Below are 17,761 nucleotides of genomic sequence, written 5' to 3' on the forward strand. Positions count from 1 at the left end.
AAATTTTACTGTGGACAAAATTAAAATCGCGTGTTTTATGGCCACGTTGATTGCCGACGGCGCGACGCGGCGGCTACAGTATGAAACAGCTGATGTTCATGTTACATTCATTGTACTTACTTTTGTAAAATAGTACTGATGTACATTTTATTTTGAAGGTTTTTGGTTTTGGTAATCAGTTTTCAGAATATAGGCTGAAATTAGAAAGAAAACAATTATGAACCACGGGTCTTGCAAGTTTTTTTGTAATCTTAACTATCCAAACACGCTGTTATCTCGTAGCTGGTAGAATGAAAAAACTAGTCTATTTTCTTGTTTACCTCACTCTTGCTTTAGTTTATCTAACTTTGAAACAAAGTATTAAATAGAGAATTTGTTGAGGAAAACATTTAATAGGATTATGGAGAACTTGTTTGTAACCTAGTTAACAGTTCGTGGCTAGTTCCTGAGAAATAGATACATACATACATACATAGCACTCATAACGAAACACAACAAGGTTTTTATTACTTTTGTCTGCCCGTAGAGGTAATTTATTTGTTGATATTTTACAGCGCTTTCACACCAGCAGATTTTCCACTACTTCTTGTCAATTGTTTGATTGACACAGCCCGTACAATCCGCTCGGAAAAGCCGAGCGGAAAAACAGTCAGTGCTAAAGCGATTTTATATTAGCAGAAATAGGTAGCTAAGTTCCTAGAAAACATAGAAAACATACCTACGTATATAAATCTGTAATATATAATGCATACGTACATTAACTTCCTAACCTTTACCCAAAAATATATAAGGACGTAGCGCGGCAAATGTATAACAAAATCATTTATTCACAAAACATACTGAAGTTCTCACAAAGCAGGCACTTAGGTAGAAGTTCGCGTAAGTTTGACACGTGATGATTACTTGTCATACGACGTCTCCCGGCGCCGCTCCGTCAGGCACACCGCTCTCTTGACACCTGTCGAAGCTAAGCCAGACTGATTGGAACTCACTTTCGACAGGATTTCGCGGTTCTCAGAAGCTTACGAAATTGTTATATTTATGTTTGCAAATTCGAGCGATAAGTGTCGACGTAATCCGTGATTTATTACAAGAAATAAATTGTAGAGCAAAGTGTTCCATGTATCTACTTCTATTTTATGATTCTATTGATTTTTCTGTAGTCCGCATCACGGTGACGTTCGCCGATAAAAGCATTGGGGGCAAAACTGGGGCTTGCTCAAAACATTTAGGGTAAAGCTATTGATGATGACTGTGCGATTTATTTATAAAAATATGTTTGGTCAATAGAACCACCTAAGATATCGGTTTCAATTTATTTTAAGCTGCAGGACAGCATATAATTCGCGTTAAGCCTTGGACAGCTTTTCCAGCGGTTGTAGTTGCTTTCGAGAAATTCCAAACACAGGCTGAAGTGTAACCAAACTTAGGTTGTTTCGTCCCGCGAGGACACTGCCTGACTCACTTAATTACCCATCCAAATTTCCGAGCAGATAATAAAGTTAAATTGAGTAAATTGCACAGGTGGCCGACATAATGTGAACTCGTTGTAGACTACACGGTTCTAATCGGACATTTTGCCTTTTAACTGCCACTTTAAGTTGTCTTGTTGATAGCTATTGGTACGACTGTAAACTGTGTCAATTAGGTTTGTTAATCATTACTTCTTAATTGAAAATGCACTTCAGAATTAGAACGATCATGAGATTAATTTTGTTCTGCGTTGAAAATAAGGAAGCTTCGATGATACATTATGATTATCTATGTAATGCAAACTAGACATACCTATTAAGTTATTACTACTTTCCGCCAGGACAAATAACATGAAATTCCATTTCCATGAAGAACGTCACTAATTTATTTTCAGTTAAACCACGTTAAACGCTTGTTCTTGATCGAGGTCTTTTTATAAACCACGTAGGTATTTTGCTAATTTGTTTTTATGTTGGCGCATGTATCGCCGCGGTGGTCGTTCCGGCAGTTAACACAAATTGGACCAATTACCGTCGTCTACTACCAAGATACCAATTGGATTACGAATCTAAATTCCTCCCGTAACCCCGGTAAAAGTCCCCTTACAGTGTTTTAAAAGGTAAAAGTAATATGTCTACCCAGAAGTTAATTACACAAATGGCAAGTTTACAGCCACGTAGGTATGTGTACCAGCTTGATAAGTTGTTACGTCAGGGACACGCTCAGTTTATGGGATTAATATGGTAACTAAATGCAAATAACAGAACATCGGAGAATACTGTAGCCTGTACGTATGTAGAGTACACTGATGCAAGCGAACATATATTGGGTGTGTATACTTATTTTTCTGTAATTATCGTGATGATTTCAGTAGTGTCTTACATAAACTTTAATCAAAAATAAAATAGGGATTTTCAAATCGTTTTTTTTAACTGTAAATGTTCCATAATGAAGCTGGAATATTCTATCCCTTTATAGTAATCATTCCGACAGATTACAAAATTCCTATCTTTGTACCTAATCAATTTTATGTTATCAAAGCGTCGTTTTCGGTTACAAGTACTTATGTAATGTAAAATATATTCATTAACGGTTTTACGTTAGATACTTGTTTATCGAACCAAATTGCTATTTCTAGTTGGGCGAGCCTCCTCGTTAATCCAAAACCCATCCATTAACAAATTGTAGCGTTGCCGCAACGGAACACGTGCAATCGGTACCGTTGGCTTTTCTTAACTCGTTGGTATCGAGCATGCGAGTCGATTAAGGGTGCGTGCTCGGAATCGGCATGCGCTCATTACTCCTCCCTATTCATTACTCGTCGGCTAGATAACTAATAGTCGACGTCTTAACGCGTTTCACTAAGAACAGTTATTTCAATGAAGTCGCCTCGGTGCCGTTGAGGCTCCGCGCGCCTATTTACTCCAGCCATTTCGCTAAGTTGCTACGAGCGCACATATTAACACTTTGATCCAGTGACTTTAATGTAATCATTTCGACACGGCATTACACCTACAATGTGTTCGCGAGGATTACTGCCAGAGACATCATGTTTCGATTATACACGCAGAATTTACATTTAATTAAATAGTTATGTTTAACACGGAAATTAATCTTGTAGGTTTGTTCTATGTATAGGTAATACGAGTGGTACAAAGTTATGGAAGTCAATATAAGCAAGCTGATAGAGTACTAGAGTAGTAGTAAGATTGAGGCTGTGTTGTTTCAGTACACGGGCGCGGGCATGGGCGGATGCGGCGCGACCGGCGGCCGGGTGCCGACGGCGGCGTCGCCCGCCAACACGGCGTCCTCGTCGTCGTCCAACACGGGCTCGGCGGGCGGCACGCGCTCCACCAGCCTGAGCACGGCGCCGCCGCCGCCGGCCTCGTCCGCCTCCACCACCGGCGCCGCCGGCGAGCAGCTCAGCCGCACCAACCTCTACATCCGAGGCCTTAGCCAGAACACCACCGATAAGGACCTCGTACAAATGTGCCAGATGTAAGGCTTATCGCTCACATGTGCGCCTGTGTCCGATCACGTTACCAACTTTAATTTACGTATTATTTTCAGGTATGGCAACATTATTTCAACAAAAGCAATATTGGATAAAAATACGAATAAATGTAAAGGTAAACAACATTCATACCGTACGTCCTCTTTTATACACTGTCATAGCGAGTTACCGAGTTATGTACATGTAAAGTACTATACTTAGTTATAAATCTGTGCATAGTATCTCACGTATGTATTTAACTATTGTTTTACAATTTATTACTTGAATAGAGTTGCATTGATACGATTATTCGTAATTGAATTATTTAAAACAATATATTAATATTTTCTAGAATACCATATACCTACCTTCATTAAACTAACCCATCTATGGTGAGACTTTTTTCCAATATATGCACGAACACTAGATACATTCAATTTGATTCATATTTATGACATTATCATATTATAAATGTTTATTTTATATATTTTTCTAGTAGATATATTATCATGTTCACTATATTTGCACCCAAGCACAGATGATACTAAATTATTACCTCGATATGAAGTATGCACAGTAATTTTAATGTTCATCACAATGTTACCCTTTTTCGATGTCACATTTCATCACGCTAATGTCGAGTAGGCAATATACTCGCGCTCATTAGTTACATATCAAATGTATGTACCATAGCTGTTCTTTTTTGGAATTTTAGATATATGTTACAACATACATAAGACCTAGCATGAGTCATCGAAATTATAAAGAAACTTTTTGTAAGCGGCCCGTGTCGGCTGAGGTAACCCTCTACTATAAAATGATTTAACTTTGTTTCCCAGGTTACGGTTTTGTAGATTTTGAAACGATCGCGTCAGCCGAGGCAGCTGTTAAAGGATTACAAGCCAAAGGTGTTCAGGCCCAGATGGCTAAAGTGGGTATCTGGTTCCTGCGTAGACTGAACCGTGTACGTTGTGCATGCAAGTAATACTATTATGACTAACCGCCTGCTCCTTGTCCGCTCTCTCATCCCATCGTCTTCTACTTCTGCTCCTTCGCCTACGAAGACCTACGAAACACTAACACTTAACTCCCTATTCCGACTAAAATCCTTTAATAAGTAATGAATGTCCAAAAGCCATTAAACACAAAAGGAATGGCAACTGTGAAATTAAGCGAAGTGCGATTGTTTCTTGTCTCGAGTTGGAATCGTATAATGCATTTGAGCCTTTCATAATTTAATTTATATAGGCTGTTGCTGAGGAGGACGGCAGATTTTCGCCATTTAGACAGTTGCCTTCCCCTTGATCCGACCCTATATTCCGTCTTCCCTTACTTATAGCTTTAGTACTTATACCCCTTATCTATTTAAGAAGTGCTGTTACATACATAACTGAATATTAAACGAGTGTTCCCTATCTTGTAAACTTTGCTAGATTTGACATTAATGCATAAGTAGCATAAGCATCCCGATCCAAGTAATTTGAGGTGAAATCTTCGACGTGCTCTTAATTTCAGTAATATAATGCCTACATTTGTTTGATTCAATAGATTTGTCTGTCTAGAAGTAGGTCCTGTGTTTAGATCATCGACAATATGGGCGATAAATACTTTGAACTGTCCCGGTATTAACACAGCTACCAAAGTACACGATCATTCATTTGTGTAGTCCATTTTGGGAAACAACACGAGTGGTAAAGTTGTGTCAGCGTATTCACGAACAATGTAACACTAGTGTGTTGTAAGTATGTTATCCCTTCAATGGTCCGCAAATCGACGCAAATATAACGCTTACTTAATTCTATACTTCAGATATTGTTTCATCCTATTAATTCTATACTATTGTCGTATGCTTCAGCGTTATAACAATGTATAATTATATTATCGCTACTGGGCTCGGGTATTTCTATGCTTTCGATATTAAATTAGTGTGTATGCGAATTTTAACTAGCTTCGTAATCTCTATGCTAATGTATATGCCCATGTCGTTGATAACACCTACGTAATATTAGTACATTAGATCAATCTGCTGATTTACGTCAGAGCTGGCTTCAGTGTCTAGATATTCTATGCGGGCTTCAAGCTAATTTTAACATTCTAAGAACAATTTCACAGACACGTTAAATTAATGCTTAGAGACAAAATGAATAGTTAACCAAATAAACAAGACATATTGTCATGCAGCAGATGATGTCCTATGACGTCACAGTCTGCTTCATCATACATTCACTTACACATTGGAGACATGTAAATAAAGCAGTATGTATGAAACTCCCCGAATGATAACGCTTTCCTAATGGTGGGTAGCAAGACAGTCATGCTATGGATGTATATGTCTGTGTTGCGAGCGCACACATTCGACTACATACAATGGTTCCGGGGCTTGTCACACTATATACAGATCTCGATGTCCCACAATAGCTGAATGTGCTCAGCACTTCAAAGTATTTCAGTCTCAGCACTTGTTAATTGCTAACTTAACTGCCCATTGGGGTATTCGAAATTTTCTGATAATGTCACTGAAACCTCCAATTTGAATTTTTAAACATTGAAGATTTGGAGAGCAAGTTCTTCACCTATTACTCCGGGGCATTTACAGCAACAAGAACAGGATCCTACCAACCTGTACATGGCCAACCTGCCGCCGCACTTCAAGGAGAATGATGTGGACCAACTGCTGGCCAAGTTCGGCCAAGTGGTCTCCACTAGAATCTTGCGCGACACCCACGGCCAAAGCAAAGGTGTGGGCTTTGCCAGGATGGAGTCCAGGGAGAAATGCGAGCAGATTATTCAAGTGAGTACGCACAACTAATTATATTTATCACTCATTTGGGGATGGATATAGTTTCATTTTAATGTCTGATAGACATGAATTAAAAACCAATAATTCGAGACTGTGAATACACAATAAACACATTTTCTCCGAAATGTTCTTTATTCTAATGATATCAAATTGTTTTTTAGATGTTCAATGGGAACCCAATCCCAGGAGCCAAGGAGCCTCTACTAGTTAAGTTCGCCGATGGCGGTAACAAGAAAAAGGCGCTCTACAACAAACAAAACGATAACAACGGAAGAGCATGGCGAGACAACAATGATTCTATTACCCAGGTAGCCAGTTGACAGCCACCCATTTGCTTGTGAATGTCCTAAATCATTCCATTACATTTTCATGTACACTACCACTTGACAATATACGGAATTGGCAAACAAAGCTAATAAAATGTATCCGCAATTTCAGGCCGCAATGGCTGTGAGCGGCGTGTACGCCGGCGGAGTGGGCGGCGCGGGCGCGGGCGGCGAGTGCGCCGGCGTGTACCGCGGCGGCGGCGGCGTGTACGGCGTGGCGGCCTTCCACCACCACCCGCAGCTGCACCACCACCACCACGCCGCGCACCCCGCCGCCTGGCTGGCGCCCTACGCCGCGCTCATCCCGCCCGCGCACCCCGCGCACCACGCCGCGCACCCCGCGCACCCCCACATACCCATCGACGCTGTGCCTAGCCAATACGTAAGTCTCTCGAGCTACTACACCACTGGCCCACTCGAGCCCTTCACTATTCTGTCCTACTGAACTATTTCGCAACAACCCCATTGCGGAACCAATTTCAGAGAGCCAGTTGACACGAGGAGTGCGGTGGTTAGCTACTTGTTATAACGAAACGGCCTAATAACTGCAACTGTCGAGTAGGAGGTTTACGAGAATATTCAGTCAAAAACAATACAAGACTGATAGTAATTCTCTGTTTTCCAGGTAAACTGGGACAGCTTAAGGCCGGAAAATGAGTTATACGTGAGTGCACAGTAAAATTGTAATCGAACGCTCTAACCTTCCGTGTCCCATTGCTTACGATCCACCGCTCACTTAGCGCTCCTCTCGCTTTCTCTGCCACACGTTATGCTGCCACTCTGCTATACGACACTAAGTGCCTGGTGTTACCTCGTGTTTGCTAAAATGGGAAATTAATAATAAACACACAGATGGATGATGTTTAAACGTTCAATGGAAAAAAGAAATGAAAATTAACACACCTGGGGCAATGAATATATCGATAGAGCGCTGAGACGGCACGATGTTGTGTTGCAGTATTTCACGTCGCACCCGTATCAGTACTTCGCGGGTCCCACCCCGCCGATCATCCAGATGCCGATGGAGAGCGAGCACGCGTCCACGGCGGCTTCGCCCGACGAGGCCTACCAGCCGTACCCGCCTCCCAAGTAGACCGTAAGCCACGCTACAACACTACGTGCTGTACACGAGCCAAAAATCAAAGCAACTGTGACTTTTTACGATGTTAATTTGTTTTAGTTTTAATTTGCGGCCGTTATAGACTTCATCGAAAGCTCCGCTGCGCGGCGCCCGCGCTCCGCCGGCTCTCGTCTAACTAGTTGTTAAGCCTGATCGCCTCGACTATTTATTTCCTCGACGGGCTTCGTATTTGGCTGGTCCTCTTGGCTTTATGCTGGACGTTCGATTTGCTGTGATGTTTTGATGAGGTCTTTTCACGGTTCGAGGAGAGGATTTGATGTATAGATATAGTTGCAATTTTAAAAGTGTTTTGCATTATAATTTTATTATTGTTTTATGAAAATTCATTAAGATTTTAGGCGCAGATTTCGTACATGTTGACAGAATTATTTAAGATAGTTAGGTATTTATTTTAGCATAGAGTGTTTTCATGCATCAAGTGACAAATTAAACTTGTCCTCAATGCAGAAAAATCGGTAATTCTTATCATATTATTTGATTGCTAGTGTCATATTCAAAACTGTAACTGTGTTACCGTTTGTTTTTGACGACGCATAAACAATGAACATCACTATGAAAATCAAACAAAATGGTGCAATCACAATATACAAAAGTATATATTATTATATATATTGAAAATTTTAAATTAATCTTTTGTGTCATTTTTATTTAAATTATTTTTGTTACATCGGAGTGTATGAGGAGAGCAATATCTGAAAGTCGGATAGAAAGATAAGTGGAAAAGGTCATATCATGGAAACAAAAATATTAACAAAAAATGTAAAGAATAATGAAGTGATTATGTGTGTAAGAGTTAGTAATGGTGGGTACACCGATTAGATCTTGTACTATAAAAAGCTGGAGATTTAGAATCTTCCGATGAGTTTAGGTATTTTTAAAATACAGTCGTTGCGTCATTTTAGAGTCGGAAAACATAAATTCAGGCAGCTCGACATAGTAAAGGCAAAGTTTCGCTAACGCCGCCACGGAGCACCCCTCCAGCGAGGGAGACCACCTAGTGCGAGCTGTGCACACTTATATACGTTAAGCATGGTGCTCTAACTCAGTATGTTCCCAGCATGTGTGCATCAATATGTATAAAGACAGTATTATTTATCAAAAACAAAGTTCATACTGGCGCAGTCTTCCAAAGATCGCGATTCATTCTTGTATGGCTCACTGACCCAACGAGCGCCACGTGTACGGGCTGTTAGCCAATTCAAATTTACTTTTCCACAAATAAACAGCCTCGCTGAACAAATCTATTACTTGTAAGAGGTACGTAAAATTATATTCCTTCTAAAGTCATTACTTTATCATCACAAATAGGATTATTATATTAATTTTCTGCGTGTATGTAGATGCGATTTCGAAACAAACTTCAATAACGTCGTTGCCAAACCCGAACACAGACTGAATTTATGTATACCTATTTTAACTTGAAATATTAGTGATCCGCGTTTTGGTTCGTAACCTAGGACTGCACGGTGCTCGGTGCAGCGCACAGAGCCACCGACCGTGTGCTGCGACTACTGGATGGGTAATGACTTGCAACGGTCACGTCTGCGCTTAGGCACAGCAGTGCTGATGATACGGCAACATTTAGCAATAAGCAGTTGTATGTAAAGTCTATTTATACATTTTACGAGTCTATACAAATTTTTGTACGTTGAAAACACATGTTTGAATACGTGAATAATGAAATGATCCTTTTTTGAGAATCATGTACTGAATCAACTGTAGTTGTTATTTTGTAGGCGGTCGGCACATTCCACTAGAAGAAAACTCAAACAAATTCCACGATTGATTTCCACATTATAAAATGTAAATGGATTTGAAATCCTAAGTGTAAACACCGTTTTGGTGTAATTGAGCACTTTTTGTACCATCACGTAGGTTTTGGGTACACTTTATGACTTTATATGAAATTTGATATTTTTATATTGAATATATATAAATTATACATGGATATGTATACATGTATATACATTGTTGATGGGTACGAGTAAAAGCCTACTATATCGCAACTGTTTAATTCTATTTTGGCACGTCAAGAGTTTCATCAGAACCAAAGTATACAAATCATTAAAGTCGAGTAAGAAGTAGGAAAATATTTATACAACTCAGGGACTGAAGACTAGTTAAATGTTTGATATATTAACTGTATTTTAACTGACAATTAAGCGGTAACCTCTTTATTCAAAACCTGTGAACCGACTTAAAAGAAACAATACAGGAACTGAAACTAGCTGACGACAGGTTTTGAATGAATAACGTAGATTTTGAACGAGTAAGTAGATCTGTACTTGATTTGTAAACAATCATTTTCTTTTATTCAGGAAAAGGCTGAACTGTACTGTTGTTCCGTAAAGAATTACTTTTTGAACTGTACATACATTAGCTCAAGAATTTTCACTAGTTACGTACTTGTAACGTACTGCTAAACATCTTCCACGTAGAGGCACAACGTTGAGGAGCTCGCAAGTGAACAGAGCAACGCAAACACGTAGGTAGCCCCAGATAGTAGTTGTATTAGCCGAGTGCCTCACGACCCTCCACCGGTCGCCGCCAGTGAGGCTTCCTTGTGTGACGTTCCGGAGACGCCCACGCAACCACAATACTCCGTAGATCAGGCTCGCGCTCGTACGACGTCTGATCAAGCCAAATTTTATTGTACTGAATAAGAACCGCCTTTACTTGTGAAATAACCATAAAGTGCAATGTAGTACCGAGCGTCGTGGTACTTAGTTAAGTATTGGTCGTCTAGTGTTCCACGTACACTGTGGCTTCCTGTAAATGCAGTCTTCCGATAGATATTTCCGCTAAACTTTGCATTTAAATTTGATGTCAATGTATTCAAGAAATTCATTTCACGTTCAGAGTATCACCCAAGCCTTGGTTGAACGTACCGTTTATAAGTGTATCGTTTAATTTCCTCGCTGTAATGTTTTAGTTTCATTCCAATAAGCAAATCGTTGTTTCCGTAAATCGTTGTATAAAGCGACTATGTATGTATTAAGTATAGACAAGTACCAAATCGAGGTCACGTCGCGCACGTGGCGTATTCATCTAAGTGACTTGTAGTTATAGCGTGGCACGGTCCTGTGTAGTAGATCACCGTCGAAAGCAAAGTATTTTAGCACGAAAATTATTTTTCTAATGCTTCCCTTCCATTTAAGCAATAATAACTTGATTTGATGGTAGTGCCTTCAGCTTCCTCTAAAGTAATGCTCAGGTATGAATACAATATAGCAGTTGCATGTGCTTTACACAATATTTTTACAGGTAATAGAGAACTTACCGTATTACATAAACGTAGTGATAATGTAAAAAAAACTATGTTTAAAATATTTTGTATTAACAACTAAAAGAAAATAATGTGGCTGTCTAATCGTTGCATTTTTCACACATGATGTAAATGAATTGAACTCGACAGAAACGTAGATGTTCCTAGTTAAACTCACTTGTACATTCTAGACATGTGTGATAACTGATAACAATACTTTACTTTGAGATTACGGACTATGATTTGTATTACATAAATATATGTAGTGAGAGCTAAAAACACAAGATGAGCACAAAGATGCGATTGGGGAACCAAGTCTTGAAAACCAAAACTATGTTTCAACAGAAATCATGTCGATGAATAGAAATGTTAAGTAGATGTTTTTAAAAATAAGTCATTTAATTATAAGCGAACGCACGGATACGTCGATACAGTGAATAGAGAAGCTACGGGCACGATAACGAATGACGGCTAGGATTAGTTCTTAGGCTTAACTATAGATAGGATAGAATAGAAAACAATGTTTCGACGCTAAGATAGATAGCATAGAGCCTTAGATTTAATATATTTGTGTGAGTGGGCGGCGCGGGCGTTAGCCTGCCGGCTCTAGGGTAGTTTCCTTTGTTAGTTTATTAAATAATTTAATTTGAATGGACTGAAGCCGGCCGCCCCGCGCCCGCGCCGCCACTAGCGTAACGTAAGGACTAAGAGAATAGTGAACACATTCTTGATAAGTTTCAGTTGAACAAGTTTGCTTTCACCTCTTTCGTTATGTAGTTCAATAAGTGTAAAGAAGAAAATTACATGAAAAAAACGGAAGTGTCGATACGAATGTATTTGTCCAATGTGTATTAATATAGTGTGGTGTTCTACCCAGCAGACTAGTCTAGACAGTAGAATAGTATAGGTAAATATTTAGTTAGGTAGTATTATAGAATTATGAATGCAAAAAATAAAAACTTCATAAAATGTAAAAAAAAATGAAATGAAATTGTTGGTAAGACAGATTATTTTTAAGGGACATGTTGCTTCGTTGTGTTATGATGTGAGGTTTGGCATAACTATGATAATAGTGTAAAAGCATTTCTCGCAGAGAAAAGACAAAGGGGAAAGTTATGTATCTATTTTGTTACAAAGTGTTTGCAAGTTTCTATATTGTGCTATGAGCATTTTACGTGACCCGCATTATTTATAGTTATGCTGAATGGAAACTAAAATATAATATAAATAAATCAAAATGGTACTAAGAAGCATGTTTTATTGTGACGAGTCATGTTCCTTTGCATTGAACATATTTTGTAAGAGCAAAATGATTGAATAAAACAAGCGAAACCAAATCTAGTACATTATTTTCTTTCCATTTATCCCCTTATTTATAAGAAGTATAGAAAGGCACATTTATTGATATGAGTATTTTTGTGTAGGAAAGAGTTACAGTAATTTTAATGAGTATGAAGCTCGGCAACCTATATCTGTTGTCCTACACCCACTTTTGAATTTAACTATGATTCCCCAATTTATTTCAAATTCGCAAGTCGGATAGCGAACTAGGCGACTGGGAAACTGGTGCATGCCAAAAATCAGACCGATAAAATTCAACTTATTTATTACTCCTCTTATACGCTAATACAAAAAAAAATATTCTAAGTAACATAACGTATACCTAAGACGGACGCATCATTTCTGAATAAAAGTCGAAATATCTTGTAAAAATAACCGTCAAAATGTATTTCGAACACTAGTAGGTATTGGTCGGTCGTAATATGGAGTTAACCCTTACGCGTCTGGGTAGTGCTTGGCCTTAAATATTCTGAGCGTGTTGTCGGAAGAGCCGCTGACGAGCAGCGCAGGGTTCGACCAATCACAGCACAGAACTTTGTCTTCGTGCCCGCTCAAGTCGTATAATGGCGTCCGGGGGCTGAAAGTGAAAAAATAAACTCCAATATAGAAAGAAACTAGAACCTTATCGATTTACTGTGAATTTTCTATAACCTATCTATTGTGATTGGAAATTAAAATTTGACAATTTTATGGATCTGATGTAAAGTTTTAAAACAGATATTGCAGTGACTGTATAAGAGATGCATGACACAAACAAAATACATATTTCATCATTTTTGTAAAAAAAACCTAAATAAATAATTATAGCCAGTACGACTCATGCTCTACGTTCATGAATCAATGAAAATGAGTATTCCTTACTGGTATTCAAAATGCGCAAGTAAGTTGCCACGCTCGTGTATAAAAACGGCTGAACCGAATTGTATGAAATTGCAAAAAAGTTAATATTCCGGAAGGTGTCACAAACAAAAAAAACTGGCAAATGACACTAGATCCTAATTAAAAATGACCATATAAAAACTTGTTACCTCCTAGTTTCCCACAACTTGACTTGTCCGTCGTAGCCAGCTGAAAGGAACAACGTGTCTCGTGTTTTTGACCAGCGCACTGACTGCACCCAGCCCGTGTGAGAAGTGAACGTTGTCTTTACAATGCTCTCTGTAACATAGTAAGTATAATTGAAGGTAACTGTGTAGGTATTGTAATTATGTACTACTTATTTATTTATTTGTTAGTTAAGGAATAGCAATAGACAGCTTCTGTGTCTAAATTAACCAAAATATAAGGATAACAAGTAATATAGTGCAAGCAATAAATAAAGTGTATATAATAAATAAATCATTCACAAACATATACTAAGTACTCGTCTCTATGACTTGAAGGTTTGCTGTTGTGCTTTCAATAATAAACAACTTTTATACAAAAATATAAACCTACTTTAAATCTTCTCCTCAATCTGACAAATACTATGCTGAAAACAGCATCAAAATCGGCACATCCAAACGTGAGATAATCGCAAACAAATATACATACATACATAACATACAGGTCAAATTGAGAATCTTCTTTTTTTAAGCCAATCAACAATATGACACTTCAACCAAGCAACACGCAATTTGCAAATATTTTTTCGCTAATGTGGGAATGTCATGTACGATATATTAAGGAGAAACTGGTGTTGAGATTATTAAAGTCATTACCTGTGGATCTGGGGTCATAAAGGCGAATATGTCTGTCTGCTGAGGCTGTCACAATACTGTTGTTCAATGGAGACCAGTCCACGTCGAAGAAAGCCTTATTTCCTAAAAGAAAAAAAAACAATATAATTTAATTTACAGTAAGGCTTCTTGTAAACTATAAATAAGAGCTTATTTTGTATCCTACAGGAAACTACTAATTATAATTAATACAAGCTTGGATACAACCACTTTAAATATATTACTTGCGAAATACACATGTTTTGTGAACTAATTTTAGACAGTCATTCAACCGAATCGGATCTAAAACCACACGTTTATTAATAATAAATAATAGTACTTGGGTACATTTCCATATACACTATACCAGGGATGTTGAACCTTTATTGACTTTCGTGCCAAATTAAATAGAAAACACAATGATAATTACAGAGGCGTGCCTTTAAAGCAAATAGTTAACATGAAAAGGTAAAGATTCATAATCTTTTACCTTTTCGTACGAAGGGGCTTGTTTTTTATTCTCAAATTTGCCTTAATGCTTAAATCTCTTAATAAAATAGGTTATATTCTGAATATTGGAAGAATCCACGAAAAACATTATTTTAATAGTACGTGGTTATGGTATTTAATTTCAATTGGAAACTTACAAAAAAATGGCGTGCCCAAATTATTTAGCTGCGAGCCACCACGGGCACGCGTGATATTGGTTCGCCATCCCTGCACTATACTGTGGAAATGTACCCAAGATGGACTAATTGTCGGTTTGTGTCACCATTTTATTAAAGTTGTCTCAAAAGAGCTCCAGTTAGTTTTTTTCGGCACCACAAGACGAACAACATCAAAAAATCCTGGACTTTTTACAATTCCATGGTCTGGTAGGAGACATGTAAAATAATAATTAAAAAAATAACTATTTACCAGCAACCTCCTGTTTGATGCCACCGAGTTCGCAATCCCATAGCTTCAACAAATGGTCCCAGCCACTGGACAGTACTGTGTTGAAGTCCATCCATTGCACACCAGACACCGCTTCTCTGTGCCCTTTCAGAGTAGTCAAGGGCTCCTGTACAAAAATAATGGCCAATATTGTTATTTTACTGTCTACTAGTAAAGGTGTAGTGGAAAATTGCAAATGATTACAATGTTTTAATCATTACACATAAAACAAAGTGAGCTGCCGAATCTTTATATTCGTTATTTCACCCGCAACCCGTGGGAACTACTTCCCGTACCGGGATAAAAAGCAGCCTTCCTCGATAAATGGGAAATGGAATGAAAGAATTTTTCAAATCGGACCTCGGATTCCTGAGATTAGCGCGTTCAAGCAAACAAACACTTCAGCTTCATAATATTAGTATAGATAAACTCAAAAACTGCTGTAAGGATTTTCATCTGGGTTACAATAGACTGAGTTTTGAAGACAGTTTCGTTATATTTTTCATACATTAGCACAAAAACATTACTGATACTTTACACACTTACTCTAGACTTTCCAGTGTGTTCAGGTTTACTTCTTTTCTTTGCTGGTACATTGTCTTCATCTGATAAACCTGAAAGGGTAAAAAATATCTTAAGTAGTAAAACCACTTTTTGCTTTTCAAATAATGACTTGAATTCAATATAATGTCAGACTATCAAAGAGAGGGCATTTAAAAAAAAACTTTCAAAACAATAAAATCTTGAAAAGTTCTCTCTTCTGACAAACACTATGGTGAAACCGCATCAAAATCCGGTCAGAAAATCGTGAGATAGTGCATATATATACAAACAAGTCAAACTGAGAATCTCCTTTTTTGAACTTGGTTAAAAATACTCTATAAAAAAACTTACTTGTACTCCACAGGCAGATATTGTTGTCCCAACTGCCAGTAGCGAATCTGTTAGCGTCAGCGGACACTGCAAGACATTCTAGACCTTTGTCATGACCTCGGCATGTAACCACACAGTCTACTGAGTTATTGGCTACATTCCACACCCAGAGCATCGCTGACTGGTCATGGGAACCACTAGAATATACAAAGATGCAAGTTAGATAGAAGATTTTTTAACATGAACCATAATGAAAGACCTCAAATTGGATAATGGATAAGATGCAGGTACTGAAATTATTATCCCTACTAATATTATAAAGATGCGAAAGTAACTCACTCTGTCTGTCTGTCTATCCGTCTGTCTGTCTGTTATGCTTTCACATCTAAACTATTGAACTGATTTTAATAAAAAAAATTACAGAAATAGAGTTGACCTTAAGAAAGAATATAGGATAGTTTTTATTCTGGACTTTTCAAGAGTTCTCTTAGAAACGCGATATCTTAGAACGCGGGCGGAAGGTTGATAAATAATTTGCTAAGTTTTCGTTTTTTTTTTTTTATGCCCAAGTTATCAACTTTTTCAGTACTGACCACTAGCACAGTGTCAACTGTATAGTGTACCGTGTTGAATGAATATGAAAGACATACGTTTGGGAAGTACGTCTGGGACCCTGTCTCGTTTCGGGTCGCAGCATTATGCTGAGCGAGGGCTGTATTGCGTGCTTTAGGACGCATATTTTCCCTTAAATTTGTTTTATGTTCTTTTTATCTTTTTATCGATGTTATGCTCATTTTGTAAAGGGCATTTATGCGTCTTATATTTTGCGCAATAAAACTTATTTTCTTTCTTTCTTTCTTCTTATTCTTTTTCAAGTATAGAACAATAAAAAATTTGAGACTTTTCCTGTCTAGAAGTTGTTGTGTATGCAATAATCAAATATGACAATAATATATGAAGGAAAATTGTAATAATTATCTATGTTTAAAGCTTACCTTGCAAACACAGCCTGGTCCCCATTGAAAGAGACCCAAGACACTGCCTTCACAGGAGATGTGTGACCAGGTATGGCCAGTTTGTGCTGGCCCTTTGTACTCCAAATATGAATACTATTGTCATAGCAACCAGACAGTATCCTACAAAGAAACATAATAATGTAGGTAATACTGTTAAAGTAGTCATGATATTGTAATTAGAGTACACTTATTAACTTACCAGTCAGAGTGTGCATGCACTGTAGCTACCCAGTCATCGTGCATCAAGCAATCCTGTGGAGCTGGTGCCGGAAATCTTTCCAGATATTCTATTTCTAGTGTGTCTTCTGTGGAAACTCCTTTCTCTTGCAAGTGCTCTGCCAGCGACAAGCACAACAGCTCCCCACATATTAAGAAATCGAATTCAACAGCTTTCTCAAGTGATGGATTTGTCTCTTTCAACAAAGCATTTACCAAAGTATTCAAGTCTGCGGCCTGAACATTGCTCTGAATAGCGTAAGGACTGTCTGGCACTGCATATCTATAGGAAAGATATAGATGAAGTAGTTAGAACATGTATATAGAGTCAACAACCTTACATGCGCCGCCACGCCGGACACACTTGCCCTGATAGATACTCACTGTTCTTGTTTGGTTATAAACCGTACTTGTAGTTGGGCCTCTGCTATATCGGCAGACATTTTTAATTATATCAATAAACCAATATTCAAAACTGTATATAAATACACATTCACAGTTTGAACACCAAAATATCACATAAAATAAACCATGCTACACCGAAATTCGAATTTTACACTGACAAGTGACAACTGACACATGCTTTCTAGATGTCAAAAAACCGGCCAAACGTTCTGAAACTAGTTTTCAAATGTTTTTGTAGCATGGGCTTGCTAGCCGGCAAAATAACTGTAAGCAGTAGCG

General features: G+C 38.1%; 2 protein-coding genes across 11 annotated transcripts in view; one reads left to right on the top strand and one right to left on the bottom strand.

Moving 5' to 3' along the window:
• The window catches only part of LOC110374782 (protein alan shepard), a 105,552-nt gene extending 93,213 nt beyond the window's left edge, over positions 1-12,339 (top strand). For 4 of the 10 annotated variants that reach the window (XM_049838496.2, XM_049838501.2, XM_021332651.3 and 1 more), the window contains 8 exons: positions 3,203-3,471; positions 3,544-3,602; positions 4,306-4,430; positions 6,018-6,257; positions 6,428-6,577; positions 6,705-6,974; positions 7,218-7,256; positions 7,551-12,339. In XM_049838496.2, coding sequence (XP_049694453.1) covers positions 3,203-3,471; positions 3,544-3,602; positions 4,306-4,430; positions 6,018-6,257; positions 6,428-6,577; positions 6,705-6,974; positions 7,218-7,256; positions 7,551-7,685 — 1,287 coding nt within the window. In that variant the 3' untranslated portion in view covers positions 7,686-12,339. The remainder of the gene's footprint in view (positions 1-3,202; positions 3,472-3,543; positions 3,603-4,305; positions 4,431-6,017; positions 6,258-6,427; positions 6,578-6,704; positions 6,975-7,217; positions 7,257-7,550) is intronic. The other 6 variants (XM_049838498.2, XM_049838497.2, XM_049838500.2 and 3 more) reach the window with 6 other exon arrangements.
• Positions 12,340-12,587: 248 nt separating this feature from the next.
• On the bottom strand, positions 12,588-17,654 carry LOC110374787 (ribosome biogenesis protein WDR12 homolog). The gene is made up of 9 exons (XM_021332666.3): positions 17,462-17,654; positions 17,061-17,360; positions 16,841-16,981; positions 15,867-16,042; positions 15,519-15,586; positions 14,955-15,099; positions 14,040-14,141; positions 13,368-13,497; positions 12,588-12,916 (listed from the first exon to the last, which is right to left on the bottom strand). Exons 1-9 carry the CDS (start codon positions 17,518-17,520, stop codon positions 12,775-12,777), a joined length of 1,263 nt encoding a protein of 420 aa, XP_021188341.1. The 5' UTR covers positions 17,521-17,654; the 3' UTR covers positions 12,588-12,774.
• Between the last annotated feature and the right edge of the window lie 107 nt (positions 17,655-17,761).

This window comes from Helicoverpa armigera, chromosome 8 (assembly GCF_030705265.1).
Source record: "Helicoverpa armigera isolate CAAS_96S chromosome 8, ASM3070526v1, whole genome shotgun sequence".
Taxonomy (NCBI): domain Eukaryota; kingdom Metazoa; phylum Arthropoda; class Insecta; order Lepidoptera; family Noctuidae; genus Helicoverpa; species Helicoverpa armigera.